This window comes from Schistocerca cancellata, chromosome 3 (genome assembly GCF_023864275.1).
Source record: "Schistocerca cancellata isolate TAMUIC-IGC-003103 chromosome 3, iqSchCanc2.1, whole genome shotgun sequence".
In the NCBI taxonomy this organism is placed as follows: domain Eukaryota; kingdom Metazoa; phylum Arthropoda; class Insecta; order Orthoptera; family Acrididae; genus Schistocerca; species Schistocerca cancellata.
Window position 1 is genome coordinate 266,753,130 of NC_064628.1, and position 26,131 is coordinate 266,779,260.

Here is a 26,131-nt window from a genome sequence, read left to right on the forward strand (position 1 = left end):
TCATTCTGCAGTTGACCATCTTGTTGCTCTCTCCACTTATATCATGAATAATTTTCTCCGGAAACGCCAAACAGTAGCAGTATTTTTTGATCTGGAGAGAGAGCATACAATACCTGTTGGAGGACAGGTATCCTCTGCATACTGTTCTCTTGGGGCTTTCGAGGTCGGCTGCCCCTTTTTCTTCGCGAATTTATGGCAGAGCGCACATTTAGGGTGCGGGTGAACACTACTCTCTCCCGTACTTTCTCCCAAGAAAACGGGGTACCCCAGGGCTCCGTGCTGAGTGTTGTACTGTTTGCCATCGCCATCAATCCAATTATGGATTGTCTCTTTCCTGATGTCTCGGGCTCCCTCTTTGTGGACGATTTTGCGATCTACTACAGCTCTCAATGGGCCAGCCTTCTTGAACGACGTCTTCAAGGATGTCTCGATCGCCTCCACTCTTGGAGCATCGACACCGGCTTCCATTTTTCTCCCAGTAAGACCGTTTGTGTTAATTTTTGGTGACGTAAAGAGTTTCTTCCGCCCTCCTTACATCTAGGTCCTGTCAACCTTCCGTTTTCAGATATCGCTAAATTCTTGGGTCTTATGTTTGACAGAAAACTGTGCTGGTCCTCCCACGTTTCCTATCTTTCGGCTCGCTGTCTGCGATCCCTCAACACCCTCCGTGTCCTGAATGGTACCTCCTGGGGAGCGGACCGAGTGGTCCTTCTCCGCCTCTATCGCGCCTTAGTGCGCTCCAAATTGGACTATGGAAGCGTAGTCTACTCCTCTGCTTGGCCGTCTATTCTTCGGCGTCTCAACTCTATCCACCACCGTGGATTACGTTTAGTGTCTGGAGCTTTTTACACCAGCCCTGTGGAAAGCCTTTATGCTGAGACTGCTGAACCTCCGCTGTCCAATCGGCGAGCAGTCCTTCTGAGTCGTTATGCAAGCCATCTGTCTTCCATGCCTGCTAATCCAGCCCATGACATTTTTTTCGACGCCTCCTTTGATGTAGGGTATGCAGGCCGCCCCTCCTCCCTACTACCACTGGGAGTCCGCTTTCGTCAACTGCTCCATTCTCTTTCCTTCCGCTTTCCTAAAACCTTCTTGACAACTTGGGGTACAGCACCGCCTTGGCTCCGTCCCCGGATCTGCCTGCTCAGAGACCTTTGTCGATTTCCCAAGGATGGTACCCCTTCACTTGTTTATCGTTAGGCATTTGCTGCTCTATGTGCACAAATGACGGACGCCACATTTATTTACACCGACGGCTCGAAAACATCGTTAGGTGTAGGGAGTGCCTATATTGTTGACGACACCCCAAATCACTTTCGGCTTCCCGACCAGTGTTCGGTTTATACTGCGGAGCTTTACGCTGTTCTCCAGGCTGTCCACTACATCCGCCGCCATCGGCGGATACAGTAAGTTATCTGCTCAGATTCTCTCAGCTCTCTCCTCAGTCTCCAAGCTCTTTACCCTGTGCACCCTCTGGTCCACCGGATTCAGGACTGTCTGCGCTTGCTCCACCTGGGGGGCATCTTGGTGGCGTTCCTCTGGCTCCCGGGACACGTTGGTATCCGCGGAAATGAGGCGGCTGATATTGCAGCCAAGGCTGCAGTCTCTCTTCTTCGGCCAGCTATTCAATTGATTCCCGTCGCCGATCTCCGGAGCGTTTTATGTCATCGTGTTATTCATTTATGGCACGCGCGTTGGTCGACACTTCCCCAAAATAAATTGCGGGTCGTGAAAACTCTTCCTTGTGCTTGGACCTCTTCCTCCCGAACGCTTCATCGGGAGGAGGTAATTTTAACTAGACTCCGGATAGGGCATTGTCTTTTTAGCCATCGACATCTTTTAAGCGGCGATCCTCCCCCACTCTGTCCCCACTGCTCTCAGCTGTGGACGGTAAGACACCTTTTAGTTGAGTGCCCCTATTTTAATCCGTTACGCGCCCGTCTACAGCTGTCACCTGATATATCGTCAATTTTAGCAGATGACATGCGCTCGGCCGATCGCGTTCTAGAGTTCATTCGTGCCAGTGCAATGACGTCAGTCATTTGAAGTTGTTTTTGGGACAACCAACCCCCTTCTGTAGTGGATTTTTAAGCTTTCCTTCTGCTTTTAGTTTCTCCAATTTTATGACTTTCGTTCCCATTGCTGCTGGTTTCCGTTTTCGGTTTTTTACTGCTTCCTAAGTCACAGACTGGGCACTAATGACCATAGCAGTTTTGCGCCCTAAAAAAAAAAAAAAAAAATAAACCATACACTACACAACTGACTGATCCGTTCTGATCCGTTGCCGGTACACTACACAATGCAGCTTACATGGCACAACTGAACAAACAGGTGATTGTACTACGTACGTCATATGATCATAATATGTGGTAGGTTGCATATCATAAACATGGCATGTACCTGTGCATTGTTTGCAAGAAGATTACATAACAGACCAGTTATATTGCATATACGTTCATGTTGTGCACCTCAGTTTTGCAGAATTAAAGTTCCTTTCAATACCCATACCTCCCTAACAAAGCATTTGCGGACCTATGTTCACATAACATTTTTGTTCAGAATTACTTATGGTACCATTGTGCAAAATATTGACCTTTCCTCTCCAAACACCCTGTATAGTTATAAAATAAATGGATCCATTTTAACTTTTTAAAATAATTGTTCTGACTTGTGCCAGAGTACAGAAAGGTTTTATAATGCATGACGATGAAACCTTTCTGTACTCTGGTACAAGTCACCACAATTAGGCCACAATATTTTCATGCACGTCCGAGACAGTTGTATGAAAAATGAGACTATGAACAGTTTTGAGATTCCATTGTTGTGGACATAGCATATGTTAAATAGAAAGTGAAGTATTAATGTGAGAATAAAATTAAAAAGCTACTGATTTTTTATAAATGCTTCTTAACAAGAGCAATGAACAGCCAAGGTGAGGGTGGGGGGGGGGGGGGGGTATCCAGATGGCATGGACTTGGAGGCAGCCATTTAAGTCAAGCACACATTTTTGTGCTGTCTCTCCTGAGCACAGTTTGCCCCTCATGCCTAAGTGGAATGCCACACACAGTGGTTGCAGCTAAGTTCGTGAACCACATGGCTGCTTTCACACTTGGCTCTGGCTTTGATGGGGTAGGAAATGTCTTTGAGAGAATGGGAGTAGGTGTTAGTGGGAGGATGTAATTCTCAGATCTTGCATCTAAGCCTTTTATAGGTATGGGATCCATGGGGCTAGGGCTTGGGAGCAGGGGTGGAATAGATGTGGTCAAGGGTATTGCCCAAGTTGGGTGGATGTTGGAATACCACTGTGAGAGAAGTCAGGAGGACAGTGGAGTCTCATTTCAGGGATTGATGAGAGCTGGTTTACATCCTTTCTTTCTCCCCTCCCATTCACAAATGCACCTTACATGTAAGTATTTTGATACAGGGGTCAGACTTGGTGCTATTTTGACACATCTGTAACCACATTTTGAAGGAGGCTTATGTTAGCCCCAGAAATGAATATTACTGGTCAATTAATCTCATTTTGCATTGTAGATGAGTACTGTTTTAAGTGCTTTTGTTTATGTTTGATTAATTTTTATGCACTGGGAATTCAGGATGGAATGATGGCAGTATTATGAAAAGCATAGATTGCTACACACCATATAGTGGAGATGTTGAGTTGCAGACAGGCATGACAGACACTGCTAAACAAGTAAGCTTTTGGCAAAAAGGCCTCCTTCTGGAATAGGAAAACACACACACACACACACACACACACACACACACACACACCCGCACGCGCGTGACAACTGGCACTGTGTACCAAGACAAGACTGTGAGCAACTGTGTATAATGGGAGAAGCAGTCTGTGTCTGGGGTAAGAAGGGGGCTGGGGCAGGGAGTGGGAGGCGTAGCAGGTTAGGGCTGGGGAACTGTAAAATAGTGCTTGTGGGAGTGTGTAGGGATGTGATTGGGAGAAGGTAGGGCAACTACGTCCAGTTGGGAGGTCAGATGTTAGGTGGGGGGAGGGAAGGGAGTGGAGAATTAGATAAGCGAAAAGACTGTGGATGTTTTGGTGTAACAGAAGGCTGTGTAGTGCTGGAATGGGAAGTGGGTAAGTACAGAGAATGTTGAAGCCAGGGATGTTATGGGATTGTAAGATATATTTCAGGGAGAATTCTCACCTGTGCAATTCAGAAAAGCAGGTATTGGTAGGAAGGATCCAAATGGCACAGACTGTGAAACAGTCACTGAAGTGAAGAATGTTGTGTTGGGCAGCATGCTCAGCAGCTGGGTGGTCTAGGTGATCCTTGACCACGATTTGTCAGTGGCTGTTCATGCAGACAGACAGCTTGTTGGCTGTCACAGCCACATAGAATGCAGCACAGTAGTTGCTGCTTATCTCGTAGATCACATTAATCCTTTTACAGGTAACCCTGTATTTGATGGTATAGGTGATGTCTGTGAGAGGAGTGGAGTAGATGGTGGTGGATGTATGGGACAAGTATTGCATCTAGGTCTGTTATAGGGATACGAGCCATGAGGCAAGGTGTTGGAAACGGGTTACATATGGGTGGACGGGAATAATGTGTAGATTCAATGGGCAGTGGAATAAAAGTGTGGAAGGGGTGGAAAGGATAGTGAAACCCTTTCAGAGAAAGTGATTCAGTTGCTCCAGTCATGGGTGGTACTAAGTCATGAAGGGGAATGCTCCTGACTGGCCGGACAGTGGGACTTTGGGGGTGGTGGGTGACTGGAGTGGGACTTTGTGGGTGGTGGGTGACTGGACAGTGAATGCATGGGAGTCCTGTTTCTGTACAAGATTGGGACAATTATTTTGGTCTATAAAGGCCTCAATGAGACCATTGGTATATTTAGAGAGGGACTGCTCCTCACTACAGATGCAACGACCAGGGGTGGCTAGGCTGTGTGAAAGGCACTTTTTGACATGGAATCGGTGGCAGCTGTTGAAGTGGTGATTGGTAGGTTTGATATGGACAGAATTACTGCTGTAGCTGTCTTTAAGATGGAAAACATTGTGGGCGGTGGCTTGTGGGGTTGAGTAGGACCAGGTGAAGTGAATAGGGGAGTAGGCATTGAGGATGTGGAGGAATGTGTACCGGGTGTTATCATCCTTGATCCAATTCATGAAGATGTCATCAGTGAATCTGAACCAGGTGAGAGGTTTAGGATTCTGCACAGTCAGGAAAGATTCCTCATGACCACTTATGAGTAATGTGGTATAGAATGGTGACAAGTGGATGCCCATTGCTGTACCACAGATTTGTTTGTAGTTGATGCCTTCTAAGGTAAAAAGTAATTGTGAGTGAGGATATAGTTGGTGATGGTGACCGGTAAGTAGGTGGTAGGTTTGTAATTTTGTGGGTGTTGGGAGAGCAATGTTCAATTGAAGCAAGACTATGAACATTAGAGATGTTAGTGTGAAGTGAGGTGGAATCAACAGTGACAAGCAGGGTACTGTTTGGTAAAGGAACAGAAGCTGCTGAGAGTAGCTGTAGAAAATGGGTAGTGTCTTTTATATAGGAGGGTGAGTTGCGAATAATAAGCTGAAGGTGTTGGTCTGTGAGAACAGAGATTCTCTCAGTGGGAACATAGTAACTGGTCATAATTGGGTGCTGTGACCAGTTGGGTTTTATGGACTTACGGAAGAATGTAGGGAGTGGTAGGGGTGAGAAGAGAGATTGACTCTGGGGAGAGGTTCTGGGATGGGCTTAAGGGTTTGAGAAGAGACTGGAAATCCTGTTGGATTTCTTAAATGGTGTCACTGTGGCAGGGAAAAAGATGGATGAATCTGATAGCTGGCAGAGTCCTACCACCAGGTAATCCTTTCTGTTCAAAACTACAGTTGCGGAGCATTTGCAGCAAGTAGGTTTGTGAGGTCAGGATCAGTGTCGGATGGTGAATTACAATTCTCTGGGGATGTAAGGTTAGCTTGCATGTTAAGGGGGTTTGGGGAATGATCGTGAGGTAAGATTCGGGGTTAAGGGGGTTGATTTGGGGTTAGTGGGGGTGACTCACTGTTGGATGGAGGATTGAACTGAGGCAGACAGTGTTCAGCACTGGTTGTTCGTTGAATCTGATTGGTATGGTTGGTGGTGAAAAAGTGTATCCATTGTAGAGACCGGGAGGAGGAGAGGTCTTTAACAAGTCCAGCAAAATTGTAGAGGGTATTTGTTTTCTGGAAATTGTCTTAAATGATTAATTATGTCATTTTACACTCCTAACATGCTTTTATGCCTTCTTGAATTTCAGTATTATTTTATAAAAATGGAAATGGAAATTCAAATAATGTGAAAGCCCGCTAAAATGCTCCATTCGAATTGTGATGCCTGTGACGTCATTCGCTAACCCACTGCTCCTTCTGTCATAAAGCTCGTTCAGTGATGTCTTGTTTTGGAAAATGGTGTATAATACTGTACTGTACAAATACATCGATAAAACTACTGAAAAGTTGTTTTTGAGTGTTCCATAGAATAAAACGGGCTGCACTGTGTCGGCAAATTGCCACAATGTCGCCGTATAAGTTCGTGAACTGAATTGAAAGTGCATTGCACTGAGAAGTTGAAATTAATTTATATGTGCTTTTCTGCTGTTACAAGGAAGGATAGCGTCATTGGACAAAATTAAACTCTTAGTGAAAATTAACAATATTATGAAAATGATAGTTGCTATTCACCATGTGTAGGGAAACATTCCACGTGGGAAAAATATATCTAAAAACAAAGATGATGTGACTTACCGAACGAAAGTGCTGGCAGGTCGACACACACACAAACATACACACAAAATTCAAACTTTCGCAACAAACGGTTGCTTCGTCAGGAAAGAGGCAAGGAGAGGGAAAGACGAAAGGATGTGGGTTTTAAGGGAGAGGATAAGGAGTCATTCCAATCCTGGGAGCGGAAAGACTTACCTTAAGGGGAAAAAAGGGCAGGTATACATTCGCGCGCGCGCACACACATATCCATCCGCACATACAAAGACACAAGCAGACATTTTCATCCCATCATGTCTGCTTGTCTCTGTGGAGGACTGGAGTAGTCCTGTAACCCGGAAGGTGTACACGATCAAAGGCAGAGCCACATGTGAAAGCACCCACGTGATTTACCAACTGACCTGCCTACACTGTGACGCATTTTATGTGGGAATGACCAGCAACAAACTGTCCATTCGCATGAATGGACACAGGCAGACAGTGTTTGTTGATAATGAGGATCACCCTGTGGCTAAACATGCCTTGGTGCACGGCCAGCACATCTTGGCACAGTGTTACACCGTCCGGGTTATCTGGATACTTCCGACTAACACCAACCTGTCATAACTCCGGAGATGGGAACTTGCCCTTCAGTATATCCTCTCTTCTCGTTATGCGCCATGCGTCAACCTCCGCTAATTTCAAGTTGCCGCCACTCATACCTCACCTGTCTTTCAACAACATCTTTGCCTCTTTACTTCCGCCTCGACTGACATCTCTGCCCAAACTCTTTGCCTTTACAAATGTCTGCTTGTGTCTGTGTATGTTTGGAATGACTCCTAACCTTTCCCCCTTAAAACCCACATCCTTTCATCTTTCCCTCTCTTTCCTGACAAAGCAACCAGGGGTTGCGAAAGCTCGAAATTTTGTGTGTGTGTTTGTGTTTTTTTTATTGTGCCTATCTACCAGCGCTTTCCCGTTTGGTAAGTCATGGAATCTTTGTTTTTAATATATTTTACCCATGTGGAATGTTTCTTTCTATTTTTCAACTTGCACACACATGACCACAGTCTGTGGCAGCTGAAGCCACAGTCGTTTTAGCCAAATCTACACAAATTGTTTGGTAGCTAATTTGTTAGAGCATTAGATTGTCGAATTGTACAAGATGATATTCATAGATCGCTTATCGAATCCCAGCTGAAAGAATATTTTAACTTATTTGTAAAATGACTCAACAGTCATATGGAAACCAAATCATAATTACTAAGGTTCACCACACTGATCAGATCAGATTATTATTGTGTTTCCCTTGCTGTTTATATGCACTTAAATTTGCAATCACTGTTCACACATGTCATGTTCAAAAAGATATTTTCTAGTTAATATGACCACACACTTTTTAATTTATTACAAACAATGTTCTTTTCACCTTTTTACTGTCCAGCTAAGATCCTTATTGTATAAACTTTCAAAGTTTCATCATGTTACGTAAAGATGAAGTTATTCTGCTTTGGACACAGACGTTAGTTTACACTCACAAACATAACAGCCATTACGTTATGTTACCTGCATGTTGTTCATGCTTTATATCTCTCTGTATAGAAAACCTGATCGTCGTACACCTTGTCGCACTGTGGGAGTATGGACAGTGATATCTTCACTACTAGTAATGCTTTCTTAAAAAAAGTGAATTGTTTGTTCGCAAAGTAAATGTATCTTTCCTCTGTTGTACATTTCTCAGACTAAGATTAATGTGAAGCTGTATGTAAAATATCCCATCATTGAAACAGCTACTACAATCAGTTATTGCTAACGCTATTCTCGTATTTTGCGTAAAACTTTAAAAATACGACCCTTCCGGGAATTGAAAATATGACCTCTTAACTAGCAGCCAACTCTGCTATCCGTTGCGCCACCATGTGCCTATTGGGCGCATTGTCTGTGCTAAGTGTCTTCTGTAGAGGAATTCAGCACTAAGGTTTGTCAAGAACAATGTTATTGTGCTTTTGGTCATAGCTCATGACTAATAATCGACAATCTAGTTATAATATACGGTCTTATTTACAAATGTTCTACAATTCCTTGGTATTGAGCAAGTTTAATGATGTTGCAGGGAGCAGGGAAAAGAATGTCCACTGTTGCACATACCTCTACTCTAAATGGGTGGAGCTTAAAGGCATGAACTTTTGCTAGGTTTTCACTATCAGAATTCACAAAATTCCATATTATTGTTACTTTAAAGTTGTAATTGCATTTTCCATTACTAAATAGATAAACTGTTCGCAGAAAAAGTATGTAGAAACTCCTGAACTTTGTCTAACACTCCCATCACAAGTGTAAAGCTTAGACTTTACTCCTAGTCTGTGCAGTTACCAGAGCATGAGCCAATAACAGAGTGGTTTCGATCATGTGAGCAAATCTTGATATTTAATGATTCTTAAGCTTTTATTACATGGAAATAATACATAAATTGTGATAATGTTGACCATAAATGCTACTTAAATGTTATAATCAGTCAGAATAACAATAATCCGAACCATATTTTTACCATAGGAAAATAGCTTATTTGGGAGTGGGACAAAAGGGAAGGCCTTTGGAAAGGATTAATACTTCGGTGGGACTAAGGCTTTTGGAGGAAAAATTCATGACTGGCTTTTGGATCTGTTTATGTTCTGTATTCTGTATATGTTGGAGGGAGAAAGTTTTTGAGGGTACAGTAAACGCAGGTCTGCGAGGCAGGGTTTGTCAGGTATGGGGGGATGTGGGGGAGGTTTGGAGGCTGTTGTAGGAGAGTTGGATAGTGATAGCTCAAGGTGGAAGTAGGTGGTGGACAGGTTGGATAGTTTTTTGAGGTGGTATTGTGCACTTAGTTTCTGGAGGGCTACAGTCACAATTTAAGAGATGGGATAAAGGAATTTGTGACTGCACAGCAGGAGAATTTTATGGGTGGAGAGGAAGTGTTGCACGGAGATTTGTGCCTGGGGTGGAATCTGAACAGATAGAGGTCATTATGGAAGGAGGGGCTGCAGATGGAGATGAGTAATTTGATGGTAAGGCCATTTAGGGGAAGTTCATGAGCCAAACAACAGGGGAATAGTATGTGGGACTGGTTTCTGGGTAGGGATAAGGAAACTTTTCTGTATTATCACAGATGGAAGGAGCAAGGATCCATGGTGGTGGATAAAAATGCATAAAATACTTAAATAACATAAATATGTGAGGAAAAATACACAAAAATATTCCAAAATATATGGGAAAAATCACAAAAAGGACTGAATGGATGAAATTTGGGGAACAAGATAAAACCTGAGGTAGTAGGGCTAATACTTAAAGGTAAAAATGAACTGAAATAAATGGGAAAACACAATAAGATCAAAGATAAAAGTAAATAAAGACTACATTGTTGGTTGCAGTTTGGCGGGCAGACATGAATGAAGAACGGGGACAGCAGATGTGACTAGATGAAGTAGGTTAGTATATGTGAATTGGAATAGGAGAGGAGAAAGAGTGAGGCAGTGAGGATGGGATTGGTAAGATGAAAGCATTTACAGAAAATAACACGAAAAAGTGATGCAGGAAGAGTGATCAGTTTGAAGGTCTAGGATTAATGATTTTGGTGGGAGTAATTTATGTCAAGAGACGCTGCACTAACAGTCAATGTGATCATGTAGCCATGTGTTGATCATGTAGCCATGTGATGTCTGTGAATGAGACAGTTAATGCAGTGTGGCTCATAAGTCGGAATGTGTGCTGCTGTTTGGAAGGTGATATGTGAATCATAGGAAAGAAGAGAGAGAAAAAAAAGAAGACTGAATAAAGTAATGTGTTAGAAAGTAGTAGTAAAGGAAAACAGCACTGGGTTATGGGATGGGAGAAAAGCCATTAGGCACAAACAAGCACTAGAAAAACCAGGCTGGAATAATGACAATATTATGAAAAGTATACATTACTACACTCCATATAGGGTAGATGCTGGGTCACAGATAGGCACTATAAATAGACTGCTTAACAAGTAAGTTTTCAGCCGAAACTCTCTCTGGCAGAAAATACACACACACACACACACACACACACACACACACACACACACACACACACACACACTTCCAAGCAAATACAACTGTCAAACACATGACCACTCTCACTGGCTGCAAAGGCCTGACTGTGGGCAACAGTTGTGCATGATGGGGAATAGCAATCAGGAGGCTGGGGAGGGGGATGAATGGCAAGTTGGGGTTGGGGAACGGAAATGCGGTGCTTGTGGTAGAATACAAGGACAAGATGGTGAGAGGGTGGGCAGCTAGATGCAGCCGAGAGATTAGTGGTGGGTGGAGGGAGGGGGAAAGGGAATGGAAAAGAAGTGAAGAGACTGTGGGAGCATTGGTTGAATAGAAGGCTCTATATTGCTGGAGTGGGAACAGGGAAGCAGATGAAAGACAGTGATTACTGAAGGTTGAGGCCAAGAGGTTACGGTCATGTAACATGTATGGTAGGGGTAAGTCCCGCATGCACAGTTCAGAAAAACTTGTGTGGTAAGAAGATGGCACAGGCTGTGAAGCAGTTGTTGAAGTGAAGATTGTTATGTTGGGCAGGGTATTTAGCAACTGGATGGTCTAGATGTTTCTCGACTACATTTTGTCGGTGCCGATTCATCGGACTGACAGCTTGTTGGCTGTTATGCCCATGTAGAATGCAGTACAGTGGTTGCAGCTTTGCTTGTATGTCACATCAATGATTTTACAGTTAGCCTTTCCTCTGATGGGATCGTTCACACTTGTGACCAGATTGGAATAGGTGTTGCTGGGAGGATGTATGGGACAGGTTTTGCAAGTGGTTGAGAGCAGGGGTGGAGTAGGGATGGACAAGGATATTCATCCACCTACCAACACTGCCACAGTGACCCCATTCCAGAAACACAACAGGCTTTCCATATTCTCCTGAAATCCTTAGGCTTATCCCAGAACCTCTCTCTGGAGTCTACCTCCCCTAACCCCTAGCACTCCCCACACTATCTTCTACGTGCTTCCTAATGTCCACCCAGGATGCCCCATTGTGACCAGTTACTGCTCATTCCCACTGAGAGACACTCTGTCCCTATAGACAAACACCTGTAGCCTATTACCCTCAACCTGCCGTTCTATATGAGACACCAACCTTTACTCTGACTCTGCACAGTTCCTCTTCCTTTACCACACCCTGCTCATCGATATTGATGCTGCCTCCCTTTACAACTAAGATTCCTAATGCCCATGGTGTTGCTGCTATTGAACATTACTTTCCCAGCATCCAACAATTTCCAAACCCACACCCTCCTTCCTTGACACAATCATCAACTATATCCTCACTCCCAATTACCTTGCCTTTGGAGTCATCACCCATGGTTCAGATTCATTGATGACATCTTCATGACCTGGATTGAGGGTGAGGACACCCTATCCACATTCTCCAGAACCTCATCACCTTCTCCTCTCTTCAATTCACATGGTCCTACTAGACCCCCACAAGCCACTTTCCTTGATGCTGACCTCCACCTCAAAGATAGCTATCTCAGTACCTACATCCATATCAAACTTACCAACCACCAGCTACCTCCACTTAAACAGCTGCCATCCATTCCATACCAAGAAGTCACATCCATATAGCCTAGCCACCCCCTGGCCATCACATCTGTAGTGATGAGCAGTCCCTCTCAAAATATACCAAGGGTCTCATTGAAATTACTCTCCCAACCTTGTATAGGAACAGAACTCCCATACATTACCTCTCCAGTCACACACCACCTCTCAGAGTCCCATCAATCTGGCCATAGAGAAGCATTCTTCTCAGGACTCACTACCACTTAAGACTGGTGCAACTAACCACTTTCTCCGCTAGGGTGTGATTGCCTTATGTTGTGCCCTGAAATGAGGAATGTCCTACCTACTATCCTTCCCACCCCCTCCCACAGTGGTATTCTGCTGCCCACCAAACTTGCACTATATACTAGTCCATTCTTACTCCATATTTGCTCTCAACACCTTGTCTTGTGCTCATATCCCTGTAACAGACATAGAGGCAAGACCTGCCCCATACATCCTCCCACCACCACCTACCACAGTCAGGCTACAAGCATCACCTATCCCAACAAAGGCGGGCCTATTTGTGAAAGCAGTTATGTAATTTATGAGCTAAGCTACTACCAACAAAGCTGTCTGTCCGCATGACAAAACTGTTGCAAAGAACCAACTGGACCTTCCAGTTGCTGAGCACACTGTCCGTCTTAGCATTCTTCACTTCAGTGACTGCCTCACAGCGTGTGCTATCTGGATCCTTCCTACCACCACCACCTTTACTGAATCACACAGGTGGGAACTCTCCCTGCAATGTATCCTACATTCCAGTAAACCCTCTGTCCCAGCCTCAACCTTTGTTAGTCACTGTCCTTCACCCCGTTCCCACTTTGGCCCTAGACAGCCTGTTCCTCCCCCTCCCCCTCCCCCTCCCCCTCCCCCTCCCTGCCCCACCCGCTCCTTTACCCCCTTTTGGCTAAAAGCTGACTTGTTTAGTAGTCTCTTTGCTGTGTCTGTTAACCGTGCGGCATTAGCTGAGCGGTCTAAGGCGCTGCAGTCATGGACTGTGTGGCTGGTCGTGGCGGAGATTCGAGTCCTCCCTTGTGTGTGTGTGTGTGTGTGTGTGTGTGTGTGTGTGTGTGTGTGTGTGTTTTTGTCCTTTTAGGATAATTTAGGTTAAGTAGTGTGTAAGCTTAGGGACTGATGACCTTAGCAGTTAAGTCCCTTAAGATTTCACACACATTTGAACATTTTTTTGTGTCTGTCTGCGAGTCAACATTTCTGCTGTGTAGTGAGTAGCAATCTATTCTTTCCATAATATTGCAATTAATTTTTATGTTTGATTACTGAGGCACTTATGTGGAAAGTGTGTATTTATGTACTTTCATGCTTTCGTATTTTGATCGGATGGCTCAGAACACTTATGGTATTGTGAGTTGATTTTAATTATGTTTGCAATGTAATTGGTTTTCTTCTTTCTCTTCATCTACCATTATTTTATTTCAGTATCCTCCACTGTTTCCAAGAATGGGGAGAAAAATCACTGTTGCAGTATGCACACTAAATCAGTGGGCACTAGATTTCAAAGGAAACCTAAGTCGAATTTTACAAAGTATAGAAGAAGCTAGAGAAGCAGGTGCAAATTATCGAAGCGGGCCAGAATTAGAAATATGGTAAGTCTTCACATTCTATGAAAAATACTTGACTGTTTCTGGAAGTAATGAGACTTGATTTAATTTTTGCGGTAGTATATACTGCCTCTTTTTGTGTACTGTTTATTGCTTTACCATGACTAAGAAAGGGGCAGAGAAAAAATCTGATATCTCAACCCTGTGAACCACCCCACTTCCTGGACCATGAACCCAATGTTAAGGTCTGCATCTATATGACAAAATCACATTACTGTGAAAATACTTTCTGAAGCCAAAACTATAAATTGATCAAACATTTTTAAATGAGTGACATTTTATGTGAATATGAAGTATTGTTTCTGGATTGTGGGGGAGGAGAGTTGCTGAGAGACTATGACCATTCACATAGCTACACATCCTACAAAAGTAAGCAGTAAGAATATAATATACGTCTGCAGCTCGTGGTCGCGTTCTTGCTTCCCAAGCACACTGTCCCGAGTTCGACTCACGGCAGTCATGGATTTTCACCTGCTTCAAGATGACTGGGTATTTGTGTTGCCCTCACCATTTCATCACCACCCATGAAAGTGGCGAGATTGGACTGAGCAGAGGTTGGCAATTTGTACGGGTGCTAATAACTGTGCAGTTGAGTGCCTCACAAACCAAAAATCATGATCATCAGTATTATATGAAGTTGATTATTTGTGTCTTAACATAATTACTTAGCTTAACTGTGAGAATTTCTGTATCGTCTTCCACCGATATCCCAGCAGAGAGATTTTGATTATGTGTTTTGATGAAGATGATACTTCTGTATTTTCAGTGACGATGTCCAATTACTTGACTCACCCCTTTTATTTTTGGAGAACGAAGGAGTAAGTTGCTGTGAATTTCCTGAACGCTCATTAAATTAAAATGCTGGTTATGACTTACCTAACCTGGTGGTAGTTCTTCCTTGTTTGGTGTAAGACCTTCAATATTAATTGAGAGATAGTGGCCAGTTTCAACTCTGAAAGGCCATTTTTTTTCACCATGTTTATCAATGAATTGGTTCTGGTGTGCTGATGTTCAGTACCTGAATGATGGCTTTAAAACTCGGAAAATTACAGGAGTAGCTTTTATTGACTTTACAGCTGCTTATGACACTGTCAGACATTGTGTATTGTCACATAAGATCTACCGGGCAATGAAAGATTATGTTTTCACCAAACTTACGTGAAGTTTACTCCAAAACAAGAAATTTCATGGGAACTTCCAGGCTCAGCATAGTTGATGGAGATGTCACAGAAATGGCTTACCACAAGTAAGTTTTCTTTCACCAATGATATTTAACGTTTTACCGAGCGGGGTGGCGCAGTGGTTAGACACTGGACTCGCATTCGGGAGGACGACGGTTCAATCCCGCGTCTGGCCATCCTGATTTAGGTTTTCCGTGATTTCCCTAAATCGTTCCAGGCAAATGCCGGGATGGTTCCTCTGAAAGGGCACGGCCAACTTCCTTCCTTCCCAATCCTTCCCTAATCCGATGAGACTGATGACCACGCTGTCTAGTCTCCTTCCCCAAACCAACCAACCAATTTAACGTTTATACCAATGACCAACCATTTCTGGCAATCACAAGGATTTTCCTTTAAGCTGATCATCTGGCACTATAGCTCGTGTCATGTAAGATGGTGCTTCCACGAATAGAGGCAGAGCAGCGAAGGGATGAGAACTACGCATGCGCGGCAGCAGAGAGTGGGCAAAGTAAGTCCACATAGACAAATTGCGTTGCTGCGGACAACAGTCAGACTCATGTGCCTATGCTACATTATATTATACGTTCAAATCTGTGAGGGGAATAGTAAATATTGAAACAAATTTTGATCCATCATCATGAAATATTAATTCATGTCTTGACAACATTGCGTCCACAGATTTACTCTGCGTCGCATCGGGAGGTGAGAACAGCTGACACATCTTTTTGAAGAAGTGAATTACAATTTTTCTCAATATGACAATCGACTAACGACAAGATCATTGAAACTGCTTGCAATAATTACCAATTATAGTGATCTCTATTATAAGTAAAAATTTAATCCACGAAAAAATTAACTTAAAGCGCAAACTGAAATCATTGTATTTGGTTGACAACTGCTTCTACTTTGTAGAATTTTTAAAAATGTGTGTAAAGTGTGTGTGTTGAGGTGTTTGGCTGTAGTTAAATGTAATCACTGTGCATAAAAAGGAACTAGTGGTAGAAAAGACCATCATAAAAATGCTCAATAAGTTGTCATATTTTTCGCGGTTAACGGGCATTATTAGTGTAAACTAACTTGTTCGACATTGCAGTGAGAGACTGCCTTTATAATCCATTGAACAAGCAAACAATTAACGATCCTCTGTGAATAACTCCAGGGAATGATGACTGATAACATTGAAAATGACAGATATCTCAACAAGTAACAGTTACTGTCATTTTAGGGCCTTATCCAATTTGTGCCTTGAAAATGGTTGGGGTTTACATGTGGAAATATCAGACTTTTGACAAATTTATCTAGCTGCATTCTCGCGTGTTATTAGAGCGTACAACATGGTAGCAGAGAGCTTAACTTCTCCTTGGGCAACATGTTGAACATTATAGCGTTCATAATTCAAAGGATAAAAAGCCCTAATCAAAAAGGCTAGGAAGTTCTCATTGTTATGTACACAACTGATATGTTGACAAACACATTATTTTTAAACCATGAGTCTTTAAAACTAAGAAATTTTATTACTTTGTTTCAAAGTCTACATTGCAATACCACTGTCACTTCTATTTGAGTCTGTTTCCAAACAACCTGATCGTAAATTTACGAAGATAGGTTCAAGACTTAATCCATCATTGCTTCCCTGTCAAATTATTCTTTCTGAAGTTTTTCAGCATGCCGCACAGGCTGTGCCCATGCTACATGTGGGATGTTCTCTATTGCCTAAATTGCCTCATGCACAAGCGATTCAGTGAATGTCATCTTTTGTTTTCTTTTCCCTCCAGCATAGCCTTATCCTTTTCCCAAATTAATTCCATTGGGCTACACTGACTGTGACATGTGGGTAAACGCTAAACTGTGAGACCCCATTCATGTGCAAGGAAGTAAAGTTTGTACGTTCTGTCATGTGACTTGTATAAATTAATGAGCTGCAGGAGATCGGCACAAGTCTCGTTTATACTGTGCTTAATATTTTTATTTTTAAGCCATAGAAAAATTACCACTTTTCTGGTGTTTATACTTAGTGTTTTCTCTGTAACAGTTGAATTATAACTGGCAGTGGCTGACTTTGAAGCAAGGTGTGACAATAATTGTGTATCTTGCCACGACATTGACAGCGTTCATTTCCAAATGGTAGTCATTTCTGTTTTTCTTACACGTAAATACAAGTTTACTCTCAGAACCAAAACCAGATGGAGTCATCATGCAGAATAATTATCTGAGAACCTGTTCCTATGAAAACTTTAAAACCACCAGTACGATCACTCATTTTCCAGCAGATCTTCCTGGAATGATTCTAACTGACCCTTGTTTCATCAGGGTAATGCACTGTTGAACTACCTCCTCCTCTTGTATCATGATGGGATGTAGTTCGTGCTCACCTATGTCACTCCTTGGAACTAAAACCTCTCATGTTAACATATAAGGAACCACCATCTTTTACAATTCTTTACATTGACGAAGTGCTTATAATTGAAGCTAATTTTCTCCTGCATAACTGTAACACATTTTTGTGTCTTCCGGCATTCATCATTCACATGGAGCACTTTAAAACATCTTTGTTAAAACCATCCATTTGTGTTACAGGTTCCTTGAGATTTCTGATGCTTACCAGGCGACACGGAACCAACTTTTTGTAGGGCCCCTACAGCTCTGACACTTTCATTTACAATTATCTTTACAGATATCTTGTCGACATGACATGGTTTTGGAGTCTGTTCTTGTTTCTTCAAATGTAAGCAGTAGGACACCAGCTTTCAAATTCACGTCTGAAAAAGTTATAAATGTGGTAAATAATCCACCTCGCCCGCTTGTGAAGCACTTCACATTTATTGCTGTCACCATGTTCTTTTTTAAATTGCACTTAAACATTTACAGTTACACCTTCACACCTATACTCCTACAAGGAAAAAAGAATTAAAAAAAAGAAAGAAAAATCTGACAGTTGAATGAATACTGCTGTTGCGAAGTACGGCAACAGTGCAGCATGTAGGAGTGATGTTCTCGCTGTCTAGTTGTAACTTGCTGCTACCCACTTGGAAAGAGAGTGAATATTATTGGCTGCCAGTGGCTAGTGGAGGGGATGCACAGAACAGCTGAAAATAGGGCAGACTTCAGTGAGTTGAGGGAAATCTTTTGAAGATACTGAAGCCTACATGATAGACACATTTAAGGACCTTAGTGCCTGTTAACTCTCACAGTCAGCTTTGTCCAAACTAACAAACACAACTGTGTGTGTTTCTTCTTAAGCACAATCAGGCACATTGCAGACTTTACATCACATAGTAAACAGATACATTTAGTAAATACAATCCATCCAAAATATTTGGGAGTCACTCTAGATCATACTTCAACCTACAAACAGTATTGTGAGAATAGTAGAATGAAGGTGAAAACCAGAAATAATATTCTTTGCAAGATAACTGGTAGCATTTGAGGCACTCTACAACAAACAGTGAGAATGTCAGCACTAGCAACATGTTACAGTGCTGCAGAGTATGCATGCCCAGTCTGGTAAAAATCCACCCTCACAAACATAGTGCACAAGGTGCTAAACAAAACATGAAGACTTATTTCAGGTTGTGTTATACCTATGCCACTTGTAAAACTCTATTGTTTCACTGGCATAGCACCACCTGATATTTGTTGTGAAGTAAATGAAAATACAGAGAGAACCATTTGGGCTCATCAGGAAAACCATTCAGTACAGCGGAATGTTCCATCAACCTTAAGGTTTAGGCCCAGAAGAAATTTCCTCAAGAGTACTTTAGTCTTGCAAAGAGTAGCAAGTACAGCAAGAAAACAATTGTGGATCTCGTGATCTCGATCTGCATGGCCTCTTCCTTTGGAAACCCTCCCACTGGGGCATGAACAGAATTTGATAGTGTGGAGGTCATGCAGCCATCTTTGTTTTGGAGTTGGGAGATCCAGGAGTAACTTCCAGAAATGGCACATCCCTGTGGATACCACCTACTGTGAATGGGGAACCACAGACCATGGAGCACCCACTGAATTGCCACCTGTTCCTTGCATCTTGCACAGATCATTCTTCTACTTGCGACAACAGGTGCAATCAAAGTTGTAAGATTTTGGTCAGGAGTAGTGTAGCTTGGTATTTCTTTTTTCCATTTGTTGGTAATGGTAATTACCATATATTGTACAGGGTTATTACAAATGATTGAAGCGATTTCACAGCTCTACAATAACTTTATTATTTGAGATATTTTCACAATGCTTTGCACACACATACAAAAACTCAAAAAGTTTTTTTAGGCATTCACAAATGTTCGATATGTGCCCCTTTAGTGATTCGGCAGACATCAAGCCGACAATCAAGTTCCTCACACACTCGGCGCAGCATGTCCCCATCAATGAGTTCGAAAGCATCGTTGATGCGAGCTTGCAGTTCTGGCACGTTTCTTGGTAGAGGAGGCTTAAACACTGAATCTTTCACATAACCCCACAGAAAGAAATCGCATGGGGTTAAGTCGGGAGAGCGTGGAGGCCATGACATGAATTGCTGATCATGATCTCCACCACGACCGATCCATCGGCTTTCCAATCTTCTGTTTAAGAAATGCAGAACATCATGATGGAAGTATGGTGGAGCACCATCCTGGTGAAAGATGAAGTCGGCGCTGTCGGTCTCCAGTTGTGGCATGAGCCAATTTATTCGTCGACTTCCGCGGGCTACGCGTGAAACTTGCCCGCACGCGTTCAACCGTTTCTTCGCTCACTGCAGGCCGACCCGTTGATTTCCCCTTACAGAGGCATCCAGAAGCTTTAAACTGCGCATACCATCGCCGAATGGAGTTAGCAGTTGGTGGATCTTTGTTGAACTTCGTCCTGAAGTGTCGTTGCACTGTTATGACTGACTTATGTGAGTGCATTTCAAGCACGACATAAGCTTTCTCGGCTCCTGTCGCCATTTTGTCTCACTGCTCTGGCGGCAGAAACCTGAAGTGCGACTTCAGCCGAACAAAACTTTATGAGTTTTTCTACATATATGTAGTGTGTCGTGACCATATGTCAATGAATGGAGCTACAGTGAATTTATGAAATCGCTTCAATCATTTGTAATAGCCCTGTATTTGTTTCCTGATTTCAATAAATAAATAAATAAGTGCATAATTTTATGTAGCTGATCCCTACACAGATGGTATGTTTCAAGCTGGGTATGCTCACAGATTCCACTGTGAAAAACAGTTCTTGGAAATGGTGCTTGATGTATATTAAATTCTTTCTTATAGAGTATATTTCAGTTAAGAGTTTTAGCATGTGCTAGGTTGATCATAAAGTTTTAATCATCAAATTGAACATATAATGATGATGTAATTATTTGTATGTTTGTTTGCAGATACATGCATGCATTCGTAGTACACAATGAATTCCTATACGACAGTACCATAGCGAGCTATTAGCAGACCCAAAACAAAATGACATAACCCATTGATAAAGTGGATTATCATACAATAATTCATTTTTGGCAACAACAGTGTGTTGCAGCCACGTCAGGCTATGCCAGATGACTTCTTTAATTGCCTGGACTGGCCTGACGCTCCTGCTACATTTCTGCTGCTGCCAAAAACAAATCATTGCATGATACACCACTTTATCAATGGACTGTTCCTTTCTTTTTTCCCCTCTTTAGCACTGTGCTATGGTACAGTGTTTACGGTGTACACAACACATCATTACCTGCAAAGAGTCTGAAATTATGTACTGCTGGAAAAAATTAGAACACTTGGAAAGATGACATCCATTTTGATTCAACAATGTATATGCCACATGGGGGACAGTGAATTTACTGCTGTTTAGTATAGGTAAAGTTAGTTTTGTGCGATATTCAGAGCACGAGTTACAGCCAGGTGCGGGTCAGATTGCAGTAAGTTATGCATTCCAGCAGTGACGAAGGCAAATAGACGCCACAGGGGCGTAGAACTGTGAGAGAGGGCACACATGGCAGTTTCCATGGCGCAAGTCACAGGCCAAAGGGGGCCCCTGCCCGATCTAAGTGTTGTGCGTATGTGATGCAAAGCGGCACATTAGCAAACCAGAAGCGCACAGCCGAGTATAAATAGGTGCCGTTTACTAACGAGACTCATTCAAGTGTGGCAGCTCTCCTGGACGGCGGGGCATGTTACACTGCCAGGCTACACGCAGCAACAGATGGGGCGCCAACATCACAGTCCACGGCGGGTCGTTGATCCGACCCCCTTGAGTCCAATGTGGGTCTGTAGCCAGCCAGCCAGCGGCGGGCCACTCCACAGCCTGCTACCGCCAGCTATGCCAGTGAGGAAGGACACAGTGGGCCCCTCGGTGGCTCCCAGAGGAGCGGCGCTGAGTCAATGGGGAATAAGACCCCTGAGCCGGCTGTCGGCGCAGCCCTGATGACGCGGTCCTACAAGGCCAACACACAGTAGCGTGTTGCACTGGGTCGCTGGGGCAGTGGCCTTAGTATTGCGAGGCCCTGTGATGCAGACTGAGGTGAACGGAGCACTGTAGTGGAAGCAGATATATCATTTGGAAAGTTCTTGCCGAGTTTTAATACAGCACCACCTGGCACCCACTCACTACATTTCGTGTCTGCCCGCTACATTTGGTCATCCTGATACATTCGGCGGTGTCTGACACCACAACACGATAATGGTTGCAACATCATTCGCCAACAGATAGTTTAGTGGCATAGCTACCAGAGCACCATCAGTGTCTACCCTTTAGTAGGGGATGCTCTCAGCCAAAAGGCTCAGTGGTGGTATAAATGTTTGAAGCAAGGATGCAACCATGCCACAGAGATGTGTTCTTCTTTCCTACGGCCTACTGAGTCAGTTTGAAAGTCAATTCGACATCTTCCAAGTGGTGGGATAATCCTTCCAGTCCTGCACCAGTTGTATAATGATGTCGATATTGGTGGTCATGGGAACATTTTCACACCTGTAGACGTTCTGGATGACCACGCTGCACAGATCCCCACTAGGGTTGTCGTATTGTAAGGGCAGCAGTGGAAGATCATTCACTTCCCACAGCACAAATAAGAGGGCTTGTGAGCCCAGGCATGTCAAGACGAACTGTTGTGAACTGGTTATCAGCAGTTAGACTACGGTCATGCACACCTCTAGCCCATCTTCCACTAACGTCACAGTATGGACGTGCATTGCTTGACAGGTGACATCAGAGGATCACTTGAAAGATGGAATGGTGTGCCATGGTCTTCAGCAGTGAAAGCAGATTCTGGCTGTATGCAAGTGATGGCCATTTGTGTGTATGAAGTAGGCCTGGTGAGCACTGTCTAGTAGAGTGCATTTGTCCAAGATACACTGGCCCCATCCCAGGCATTGTGTGTTCTGGGCTACAATAAGCGACAATTCTCATTCAGCTTTGGTGTTTCTGTAGCAGACACTAACCAGCACTTGATACATGGAGAATATTGTTAGACTCCTTCTTTAGTCATTCTTGCAAAAGAGGGTGATGTGTTGTTCCAACATAATAATGCTTGCTCGTACACTGCTTGTGAAACTCAATGTGCTCTGCAAAACATGCAGCAACTTTTTATGGGTCGATAACTGGTACCTCAGAACCACTTGGGCTGTTGATCTGTAAATGTAATCATTTCATGTACTCAATATGCACCATTGCAACAATAAATGTTGAGTGAACTGGAAAGTTCTGAAAGGGTGCACTATCATTTTTTTCCGGCAGTGTAACATAACATCTAAGTCTTTGCTGTAGCACAGATGAATAGCTAGGTGATGCAGTGCATTTTACTTAAGTGTTTGTAAATGAACTTCTGTCCAGATCATCATTTAATAATGTTGTTGTAAACCCATTAAAATCTGCCAAATTACTTGTACCTGTAGAGAGATTTTCAAAAATCTTAAAAACTTGACCATCGCCCTTTGGAGTATTTTGTGTGAGGGCACGCAGTTTGTACCCCGCCCCCCCCCCCCCCCCCCCCGCCCTCCCCCCTCCCCACATAGGGGTCCACAACTCTTTTTGTGGATACATGTGTGGTGAACACGGGACCCCAAGCTAGTGCAACTCTTTCCTTTCCGGGCTACTTTCCGCATCCCTCCCTGCCCTCCATGCCCCTTCCCTTCCCCTTCTCTCTCTCTCTCTCTCTCTCTCTCTCTCTCTCTCTCTCTCTCTGGGACTATGTTTTGTGCGTATATCTGGAGATGGATGCTTGTGACTGTCCAGATCATCATTTAATAATGTTGTTGTAAACCCATTAAAATCTGCCAAATTACTTGTCTGTTCTTTTATCTCTATATTGTTTATCTCTATATTGTTTTATCTCTATATTGTTCTTTTATCTCTATATTGGAAAGTCTCTATCCTTACTTTCTTTTTTCCCTTGATTCTTCTCTTTATCTTCTTCTCTGCTGCGGCATTTCAGAATTCTTCTCTTATTTCCTTTTCTTTGTTCCTCCCTTTCTCCTTCTTTTTACCCTTTGTGTGCCTGAAGGCCAACCCAAGCGTTCCCACGCGTAGCTGGTGATGGGGTAACGCATAATTCCCTGCCCCGGGTAGACAAACAGGACACGTACATACCCCCTGGTAAAGGCCAGGCCCAGAGAGGGGTGATTACTCGAGCTGGTACCTTCCGAACATGCCAATTGGTCCCGCCATCCATTTCTCACCTGAGGCAGGAGTGCCCTCAGTGAGGGCTCCCATTAGGAAGGAGCGCACCGTCGGCGATGTTGATAATGCTGGGGGGTACTTTTGCAATGGTTTCTTCTACTTCTACAACTTTTGCCCACAAGAGGAAGCTAGACGAGTCTCAGCCATGGACAATTCTTCAGTCATTGCCAAAGTTCCTAGTTGTTTCTCAGTCTGATGAAGGTCAAGACTTCTCCACAGTCAATCCTTTCATTATTCAGAAATGTGTCGACACAGTTACAGGTCCTGTAAAGTTTTGTCCCAAGTTACGAAATGGCACGTTGTTGTTAGAAACAGAGTGTGCCCTCCAGGCACATAAATTGCTTCGGACTACACTGCTACACATCTTCCCTGTCCAGGTAGAAGTGCACTGTACTTTAAATTCATCACGCAGGTGGTTTATACTGGATCACTCAACTGATTATCCAATGAGGAAATTCAAAATTACCAGTCTGATTAGGGCGTAATGGCCGTACATGGAGTCATGAAAAGGGTTGAAAAGGAATTGGTACCGACCCGCACTTTCTTCTTTGCGTTTGACAAAGTTCAACTTCCATGGAACATTAAAGCAGGATATGAGATAATTTCAGTTCTCCATTCCATCCCCAACCCTACACACTGCCATCGGTGTCAGCGGTTTAATCATATCAGCCAGTTGTGTTCCAATATGGCCAAATGCATTACCTGTGGCAGGGATGCCAATGAGGGTGATTGTCCACCTCCGTCCCCTCATTGCATCAACTGTATGGGCGACCACGCCGCTTCCTCTAGAGATTGCCCTATTTTTAAAGATGAATGAATTATTCAGGAAATCCGAGTGAAGGAAAAGGTGTCTACTTTTGCTGCTTGTAAGTTATTCACCAGCAGAAAGCACATTGTGCTCCCAGTGGGTAATATAGCACTGTCCTCGCCGCTCCTTGACCTAGTAACGAGTAAGGAGGTAGCCACACAGGCTTGTGATCTCACCTGTAGTGCCACGGTCGTCAGATTGGCCAGCCCAAAGATTGCCCGTTCAACTTCCCCACTATCTCCACTCACTCTCAGGCTGATCTTTCATCGGCTCCTGCTAAATCATGGGCCCCAAAATTGGATGCCCAGACTTCCAAAAATAAGCCTACTTGTGAAGACTTTTTATGTACCCACACCTCATAGTCAACAATCATCGACTCCTCCCTCACCTCAATGTCCTGCTTCCAAGAAGGCTCATAAGAAACAAAGTTCCTCTCCTTCTCCACCACAGCATGTCTCTTCTACTGTGCCACCCAGCGGTAGCCACACTCGGCCATCGTCCATGTCACGAAGACACACCGCTAGTGGCTGATCACTGGCAGCAGCAGCTGCTCCCAAACAACCTATGGATCGGGATCTTCTGCCTTTGGCTGAATGCCGTTCCACGCAGTCAGCCGCTGGGTCTCAGCGGTCGTTGAGTTGATGGCATCCGTGGTGAGATCTTTCCCTCTCCTGTCCACCCTTGGGATGAACTGTCGATCATCTTACGATCCTACTTCCCGGTCATCTTCTGTCTTCAGGAAACAAAGCTATGTCCCTATGATCATTTTGTCTTCTCTCATTTCTAATCAGTCTGGTCTGATCTCCCCTCTGTTGATGGCACTCCAGCACATGGGGATTAATGATTCTTCTCCACAATACGATCACATGATCACCTTCAACAGTTCCTTCCAAGCTGTTGCTGTACATCTTTCCCTTTCTAATACACCTTCTCTCTCTGTACCATATACATTCCTTCGTCCACACCAATGGCAAGAGCCAATCTCCTTCATCTCTAGTGGCACCACTGTTTAGGATAGGGAAAGTTAGTTTTGTCCGATATTCTGAGCACAAGTTACAACCAGGTGAGGGCCGGATTGCAGTGAGTTACGCATACCAACAGTTGCAAAGTAGAATGGGGGCTACAGGGCCGTCGAATCACTGAAAAGTGTAAATGCAGCAGTTCACATGGCGCAAGGTACTGGCAGAACAGGCCCACTGGCGCAACCAGGGTGTGGCGAGTACGTGACTTGGAGCAGCGCGTTAGCAAAACAGAGTACGTGACTTGGAGCAGCGCGTTAGCAAAACAGAGGTGCACAGCCGCATATAAATAGATGCTGATTTTCTAACAAGACATTGAAGTGTGACAGCTCCCCTGTACAGCGGGGTGTGTCGCACCATCAGCTACACGCAGCAACAGATGGGACGCCAGCGTCCCAGTCCACAGCAGGTCATTGGTTTCACCCTCTGAAGCTGACGTGGGGTCCGCAGCCAGCCAGCCAGCGGCAGGCCACTCTTTGGCTCGCTACTGCAGGCAGTCGTCTTGACTCCCGACACACGCCGAAGACATCTCGAGGCGAGGGCTGCAGATTTGGACGC

General features: G+C 43.8%; 1 protein-coding gene across 1 annotated transcript in view; it reads left to right on the plus strand.

The window, feature by feature from the left end:
* Positions 1–26,131, plus strand: part of LOC126174924 (glutamine-dependent NAD(+) synthetase) — a 239,696-nt gene that overhangs the window by 11,519 nt on the left and 202,046 nt on the right. The window contains exon 2 of the mRNA XM_049921364.1: positions 13,753–13,919. Within this exon, the coding sequence (XP_049777321.1) occupies positions 13,774–13,919 (146 nt within the window). The 5' untranslated portion in view covers positions 13,753–13,773. The remainder of the gene's footprint in view (positions 1–13,752; positions 13,920–26,131) is intronic.